Source organism: Gavialis gangeticus, unplaced genomic scaffold, assembly GCF_001723915.1.
Source record: "Gavialis gangeticus isolate Ggan-Ray unplaced genomic scaffold, GavGan_comp1, whole genome shotgun sequence".
Classification (NCBI taxonomy): Eukaryota; Metazoa; Chordata; order Crocodylia; family Gavialidae; genus Gavialis; species Gavialis gangeticus.
The window spans coordinates 23070779-23079146 of NW_017728997.1; the positions used below are offsets into that span (position 1 = coordinate 23070779).

Consider the following 8368-nt stretch of genomic DNA (forward strand, 5'->3'; position numbering starts at 1 on the left):
GCCAGCTCCTTGAGTACCCTGGGGTGTAGATTGGCAGGGCCGGCTGACTTGAAGGTATCCAGCTTCTCAAGGTGTTCCTTCACAAGGTCAGCTTTGATGGAGGATAGGGGATCTCCCTCACCTGGACCGCCCTGTCCTGTAGCGGGCATGGGCGTCCCATGGGGCTGATGAAAGACTAATGCAAAGCACCCATTTAATAGGTTGGCTTTTTCCTGGGCGTCAGTTGCCCCATCTGGTTCCGCAGGGGTCCAGTGTTGCCCTTGCTTTTCCTCCAGCTCCCCACATCTATAAAAGGACTTTTTATTGTCCTTGATGCTCAAAGCTAGTTGGAGTTCAGTTGCAGCCTCAGCTTTCCTGGTTTGCTCCCTGCAGGACCGGTAAGGGTATGTAAGCAATACTGGTGCACTGCAGACAGAAGCAGAAGAAAATACATTTCATAGATATACTCCAAACCTCGTGCATCTCAGGAATCCAGGGGAGAGTCCAACACCCTTTCCCATGTGCAGGGAAATTGCTGCTGTCCTGAAGGGAAGCTTGCAGAGATCTCTGCCTTCTCAATGCCCAGATTGTATGAGAAGAGGGCACACGTTACAGGTCCGAAGAAGAGACAGGGCTTGCCTTACCTCTGTCTGTGGCACTCCTTACACTTGGTTTTCTTTCCACGCATGTTTGAGTGCCTTGCTACCCTTCCGCAGCCATTTCGTCATCTGCAATTGGCAAAGTTTAGGTAACAAATAGAAGTTGTCTAGTTGGACTTTGGAGCCCAGAGGACACCCATGCTACACCCCAGGATACTGAGCCTTTGCCTTAAACACAGTGCTCAACCTATCAGGCCTCTCACTGCCCCATCTAGAGCACATACTATCCACCCACAAGGCTCTCCATAGGTTTGGAAATTTGGCAGCAGGGGAAGAGCAATTAACACTGCCACCACTCCCCACCAGCAAATTTTTCAGACCTGTGGGCTGGATGATGTGGCTCCAAAGGCCAAATCTGGCCCATGGGGCAGGGGTTGAGCACCCTTGCCTTAACACTACCATGCATCTATGCCCACATGCCAAGGCAATCTGCCTCTACAGTCCCTGCTTCTACCAGGTCTACCCTAAACTGCTGTTTTGCAGGTCCTCCTCCAGGAAAAGGGACACACAACAGAAAAGGGGTACACCAGTACTTGCAGGTTAAATGGGGTACCAAGCTTCTTCCAAGAAACCTATAAGACCAGCCCATCAGGGCAGGGTATTATCATAGAATCATAGAAGTCGGGTCGGAAGGGACCTTGTAGATCTTCAAGTCCAACCTCCCGCCTGGGTGGGAGAAAAAAACTGGACTCAAATGAGTCCAGCCAGGTAGGCATCAAGCCTCTTCTTAAAGATCCCCAAGGTAGAAGCCAGCACCACCTCCCTTGGAAGTTGGTTCCAGCTCCTAGCCACCCTAACTGTGAAGTAGTTCTTGCAGATGTCTAATCTAAACCTATTAGAGCTAAGCCCTGAAAAAGCATAAGGTTAGTTAGAGAAAGTCTGCAGAGAGTTACTTGTAAATGGATCTTAGAAGTGATGAGTATTTAATAGAACTGTTTGAAGATGGTTAGGATGTGTCATGCTGGCTTTGCCAGCAAAGGTAACACCAGTGGTCTGCCCAAACTAGGAGGTGGACAGCTGGGACAAAGGTGAGGTGGCAAAGTCAGAACATGGGAAGCTAACGACTGTCAAACGTGTCAGGCAGTGCAGTGAATCAGTGGAGTGCTCTTGAATCTGGGGTCATGGTGAAAGCAAGAGGCTGAGGTCTCCAAAGCTGCTGGGGACAGGCAGCATTTCTGACCAGATCACGAGCAGTATTCACTGGCTCTGAACAGTGCAGGAAACAGAGAAAGAGCAATGGAGGCTGCAGGCCACACAGGTGGACCTCCAGGAGGAGAAGGAGAGCTTCAACTGGAAGAGGAGACCTCTGTCACTTCAGCTCCATCCGGTCTTTCTTCAGTTCTGGCAATAACCCCCGAGAACCCAAATCACAGAAATAAAAGGATACAATACAATGCGCTCTCAGATATATTTGTACAAAGATCCCAGAGAGCTTTTATACAGCTGAGGGCACTGGTGAGAGGAAGTTTTCTGTTTATGCCAAACTTCATTTTATTTATTTTACAAACAAAAATATACATGACTCTGTTTTCAATCTCCCCTTCCCTGCCCAACACAGACAAGCACTTCTGCCCACAGAAGTACTACATACACACAGACATACAGCGGGAATACAGTCAGTCCTTGACCTAGTGTGGAAGCTCCTTAGCAGCACAATGTGGGACATTGCAAGGAAACACTGGACTTCGGGGGGGGAGAAGATACTTGTCCCATCCAGAAAGGAGTGGATGGATGCACTTGGCAGCTGGTCCTTCTGCATTTCAATCAGCCAATGATAGGCAGAATTCACAGACTGCTCTTACTTCACTGAGGAAGAGACACAAGCAAGCCTTCATTTTCAGAGTCCTGGACTCTCATCCTTTGTTCTTCATGACGGGACAATTCTGTCCCCCACCCAGAACAAGACCCTCCTACTCCCGAGTTGGCTTGTACAGCCCTGCCTACACAGCGGAAATTACGCTCAAGTTCCCCACCGTTGCTAACAGTGGTTCATCTCCACGGGCTTCAGCCACCAGGGCAGCACTCACACAGACAGGCCACCAGCCATTCAGACACCCTGTTCTGTCACCTAACCCTGCTCTCATCAGCCTCCACAGACCACTATACCGGGGTCCCAATGCAGCTAATGCAAGCTACAGTAGGAAGCTACAAGGTTTCCCTGGTGGGATAAAGGCCCATCTGGACAAGCGCTCAATAAAAGTCTCAGAGCACATTCCCAGGCACCTGCTGTTGTCATCACCACATGCTGTGGAAGTCTACAAGGCTCTGAGGAGCCAACATGGTGCAATGAGGTCTCTTTGAAAAGTAAATACAAATAATAAAGTAAAAAGCATACATACACTTAAACCAAGTGTCTCTCCCTTTGGCTCCCAGGGCTGCTTAGAGACCCGATGGCTAGAAAACAAAGGGAACAGAATACCCTGACCCTCACAGCGAGGTTGTACTCATCAACTAGAGAAGCCAAGTGCCTGCATGGCAGTAGCAATGCACACACACTCCCTGTTGTCACCCCTCAGGCTTCCCACTCCCTTATTTGGGAACACTTGGAAGCGAACTACACCCACTAACCTCCTTCAGGATTCAAACCCATACTCCAGCACCACACAACAGGAAGGATATTTGCTTCCTTAACTATCCCCAACTGCCAGGATCCAGAAATCAGCAGTCAAAGAAGAGGCCCATAAAATTCATACATGTTGAAAAAAACCTCAACTTGCCATTTCCAATTAAATGCAGCTAATTCGCATATCAGATCCTCCACGTACCTGGAGGTCTCCAGTCAGAACAGCATTTCTAACGCTACCAACATAAATCTATTCACCACTGGTGGGTGCAAATCGCATCCCAGAGGTCCCACAAGCCCAGCTATGGAAACCTTAAGTAGAACAGCCATGGGGTAGGAATGCGATGGGATCCATGTCAGGCTGGTCAGATGTAAACCCTTCTTTCCAAGTAGAAGAGGTTAATGGCAAGACCTCAGAGAATCTATATACAGACCAGCAGGGAAGTCCAAAGTCATACGGTTTTTAAATGTATCCAGCTACAGCACCTATTCAGGCCAATGTGATTGTGCCAGGGGCCCAAGCTACAACACAGCACAGATCAAGAGAAGCTGCTACAGAAGCAGTAGCAGTTTGTCTACTTCCCATTTACCTCCCAAGCTAGAACACTCGTTGTCTTGACTCTAGCCACTTTGTTGGCTTCCCAGACCTCTCCAGGTATGGGATGCTAGCAGCTGAGGCTCATCTTCGGCTTTCGCTCTGCCTCAGGCCTCTGATCTCCTCTGCAGCCTTCATTTTCAGAGCCAGCCTTCTCCTCTGTAGCCCTCTTGGAGCTGGGGGACCCTCCAAAGCAGAGCACAGACCTGTAGTATGCCCACATGGCCAGTTTGAGTGTGAAAACTCAACCCCAATTCAGTGTAAAGCACATAACTGCATGTCACGGAGAAGTCAAGCTGCAAGTCCAGTTATACAGCAGCACATTCTTCAGAGATGCTTCCTCCGTTGTTTGGTCTCAGTTGACCAGCCATGTTAGGTCTTTTACAGTCCCCCTATTCTTTACTCAGGATATATCAGTCTCACAAGCCTGTAAAATATGACCCTGGTCTCGGGGCACATTTAACAGTTCAATCATCATTGTACTTCCTCACTCCACCCCTCACCCCCTTCCCCAGCTAAACACTCAATGCAATTCCCATTATACTGCATTTCATGATTTGTATGTGTATCAACCAGAGCTGGGAGCAGCTCTGCTTTTCCAAGCTTCCTCACCAGACACTGCTTTTGCTAAGAGCTTGAGCAGGTTGATTACAATACTATTTGGGAAGGTGGGCCTGCTGAGAAAGCCCAAAGTGCCTCTGGGTTCATGCACAGAATGCTTCCTCTGGCTGCTCTGGTGCCTAAATCTCAGTCCATGCACCCCAAACCCATCCACCTCCCAGTCAAATAAGTGCTTTCAGACATTCAAAGAGGAAAGTGGATCGTCAAGGCCCATCTTCTGGGTCTCATCCATCTCTGGAACACTCAGGAAGGTTCTGCACAAAGGTATTTGTGAATACAGCTGGTCTAGGCCATTTTCATGTGAAGACAACGCATGTCCTTCTGGGAGGGTCAGAGGAGTTGTCTATTTTTTTCCACAATGGGATGACAACACCCCAAGGAAAGAGGGGAAAGCCACACCAAATAGCTGAGGATCAATTTCCAATGCACATCCTAGCAACTGTGGGATCAGAGAGGTTGGAAGGAAGGGAATGAGGCATTGCAAAAAGGGGGTGTGGGTTGCTTCACACATTGATGGCTTTCCAACGGTCACTATCAATGCTGTTGATGCTGCCCACGTGGTAGGGCATAGAGGCAACATCATCCAGATAGGCTGTGGTGTCAATTTGGGTGCTGGAGTAGAAGCCGGAATCCATGCCCTCTTTCTTGGCCACAGCGTAGGCATGGGGGAGGTGCACATCAACATCCTCAGGTTCATCCACTTGGCATTTGTAGGAGAAAAGGATCTTTGGCTCAGACCTGGAGTCAGGAGGAAGGATAGAGAGTTAGAAAGCTGGTGAAGGTGGCGTCATGTCAGCACAGTGACCTCTCCAGCAGGGAAGCAGCAACAACATGGAACCCCACACTTAGGGACCATTGGCCACATCCATATGAACTCCACCATCCCCTCACCAGGAGGGTGCTAGACCAAAGCAGCAGGGGGGTGGCACAGCTCTGGAGCAAAGTACATTGACAGAGCTATGGCTGGACAACCAGGGCTGTAAGTAGGTACGTGGGATATCTGTTCTTATTTTTACTGCAGTGCACTGACTTCCTCAATACAAACAATGAGGTCCTGATGCCAAAGTCACCAATGGGTACTCTGCCATCATCTCCAATGGAATGGGATTCATGGGACTTGAAAGGTTTGGATCAGGACATTCATCTCAAAAGTAGATATTTCCATCTAGAGCCAATACCAAACTTTGCTCCTTTCAGACTACAAAGCAGAGAGCAGAGCAACAGTTCAGCCCCATGAAGATTTAGGAATCTGCTGCTTCCTGTTTATCAGCATGCTTGTACAGTTTGATCTGATCTGTTCAGGAGACATCAGTAGGGTGAAGACACTGCACTGCCTCCAGCAGGCCACACGGGGGCACCTCAAATCCAAGAATCATGCTTCAGAGGTTCTCAACCTCTCAGGGGAGCCCTTGCAAAATGTCAGCTCTTAACCTTCACTTGGGGTTTGTTTTTTTTTCTGACTACAGAAAAATAATAGAGCAATTCTTCTGTTGTAAAGGATTCAAAGATCACAGCAGGTCAGAGCATGTTTGACAGTCTGGATTCCTATTTGAAATCTCTGTGAATCATGTACAGGGTCTTTGCACACCTATCAGTGAATCCAGGAGCCATGTTCTCTACTTAATCCAACTGTGGGAATCAATCACTCACAAAACACTTGACTAGTTAGCTCCTCAGTACCTAACAGTGAGTGCAAACATCGACAACTCGGCTCCTCATGAGGAGCTGGCATGTTTCCCATTTTATAGGGGAATGGAGTGTCAGAGAGAGGAAGAGACTTGACCAAGGTTACAGAGGCAGTAACAGAGCTAGGTTCTGTTCCTGAGGTCCAACCATGGCTTTTATTTTACAAGTGAGGCAAGTGAGAGACTAAGCAAGGTAAAAGAACTCCCATCTACTCACCCAAAGAAACCTTTCAGGAATGCCACGTAAATGAGAGGTGCGAAGAAGCTGAAGTAGAGGAATGTTGTGGCATCAACACAGCTGTCAGAGGCAAGAGGAAACATGAAGTTGTTAGCATCTCCTCACAGTACAGAAAATGGTTCCTGTGTGTAATAAGCAAACCCATGCCTTCAGGAAAGGATCACATTCTCTCCCAAGGATCCAAGGCACTGTGTGGGAGGCAGAAGGCAACGTCTTCTACTAACTAAGCATGCTCCCTTGGCCCAGATGAACAAGTTCTACCGCCAATGCTTTGCAGTTTCTCTCAGCCCAGAAAGTCCATGCTCAGCCACAGGAGAGCCCTGTCCCAAGAATGCCATATTCCCAGCATAAAAGACATCTCTGTGCTATTTCTGCATCTCCTGAGCGTGACCTCTCACTGGAAAACCCCAGGCAAAATGAAGCCAAGGGCTGGTCCTCACTGCTGACTCAATGCTGCCCCTCCCTTACACAGTAGGAGAATATGGAGAACACTTCTTGGAGGAGCTCTGCACATGCCTCCCTTACAACAGTGCAGCTTTGTCCTGTGTATTTCACAAAGAGGCATCTTGACAGTATTACTGTTAAACCTATGCCCACTGCTTTATTTAGGGGCAGCAGGGATGTTCCTTCTGTCCCAGTTATGGTTGTAGGCAAGCAAACTTTTCTGCTACCCCTAAATAAAGACTCATATTAAGTAAGTCTTGGCTAACCGGGCAACAGACTTTTCTTCCAGCTGACGATGCTGACAGAACCAGCCCCCCTGCCATACGTACCACAGTCCTTCTATGATATCCACGCAGAGGAGGGCACTGCCCAGGCCCTGCAGGAGATTCATCAGGGCAAGAATTCCAGCATAGACATAAAAACTCCTCCTCGCTGTGGGGGAGACAAGGATGCAAGGATGAAAAGATATCAGGTTCACCAGCCCCAGCTAAGCAGTTTATGATAGCTGCTGCCAGCTGAAGGAGGTGGCACAGCCTAGAGACATATCTCCAACTGCTGTTAGAAGAGACAGAGCTCTGGAAAGCTTGGGAATTACTTAAAGATCAACACCCCATATTTCTTCTCTCTATTGCCGGTAGCACCGTTGGAGGTCAGGAAGTGAGACAGCCACATACTATGACACTTATGGAGGAAACCACAGGTTCACATGCCAAGCAGCAGCAAGGGACTCCAACGGCTGTTGTTAGAATAACAGGCGCAAGCCTATCACTGCTGAACACATGGACCTAACGTTGGCGGCCTGTGACTGAACCAAAAGAGGCACTGTGGGTCAGCAGGGGAGCAAAAGCAGAGTTAGTAAAACAGCATAGAAGACCAAAGTAGGAAAAGCAAAGGATGCTATGGGTCCATACTGAGGGGTAACAGCAGCACTGGGAATGTTTAGGACTGGAGTAGCAAGAGGTACTGCAGATATGAACTAAATTGAGCTGAAGACACTTGCACTGGCTCGCAGCAGGCATACTTTGGTAAGCACTGCACCAAAGTACAGTATTTAAAGAACTGGCTAGGAGCTTCCAAACAGCCTAGAAAGCCTGAAACTTTCCCCTCTCAGTAGCTGTACTCCAAGACAGTACAACCTGTGGTGGACGGGTCATATTCAACCTGGGGGGAAGTGGGCAGTGGAGTCCCCCAGGGCTCGGTCCTTGGGCCCGCGCTGTTCAATTTCTTTATCAGTGATGTGGACAACGGGGTGAAAAGCAACTTCTTTAAATTTGCTGATGATACCAAAATTTGGGGTGAGGTGAGCACGCAAGTAGGGAGGGAAAGACTGCAGCAAGACCTGGATAGGTTACAGGGGTGGGCTAACAAAAACAGGATGTGTTTCAATACTGACAAGTGCAGGGTGCTGCACTTGGGCAGTAGTAACCAGCAGCACATGTGTAAGATGGGAAATGCCCTTCTTGAGAGCACGGAGGCAGAAAGGGATCTTGGAGTCATTACTGACTCCAAGATGAACATGGGCCAACAGTGCGAGGTCACGGTTGGCAGGGCTAACTGGACCTTGTCGTGCATCCACAGGTGCAT

General features: G+C 48.7%; 1 protein-coding gene across 4 annotated transcripts in view; it reads right to left on the bottom strand.

The window, feature by feature from the left end:
* Nucleotides 1–3125: 3125 nt before the first annotated feature.
* TPRA1 (transmembrane protein adipocyte associated 1) overlaps nucleotides 3126–8368 on the bottom strand; it is a 23251-nt gene continuing 18008 nt past the window's right edge. For 2 of the 4 annotated variants that reach the window (XM_019504937.1, XM_019504935.1), the window contains 3 exons: nucleotides 7114–7216; nucleotides 6320–6400; nucleotides 3126–5155 (listed from right to left, as the gene is read on the bottom strand). In XM_019504937.1, the coding sequence (XP_019360482.1) occupies nucleotides 4921–5155; nucleotides 6320–6400; nucleotides 7114–7216 (419 nt within the window). In that variant the 3' untranslated portion in view covers nucleotides 3126–4920. The remainder of the gene's footprint in view (nucleotides 5156–6319; nucleotides 6401–7113; nucleotides 7217–8368) is intronic. The other 2 variants (XM_019504936.1, XM_019504934.1) reach the window with 1 other exon arrangement.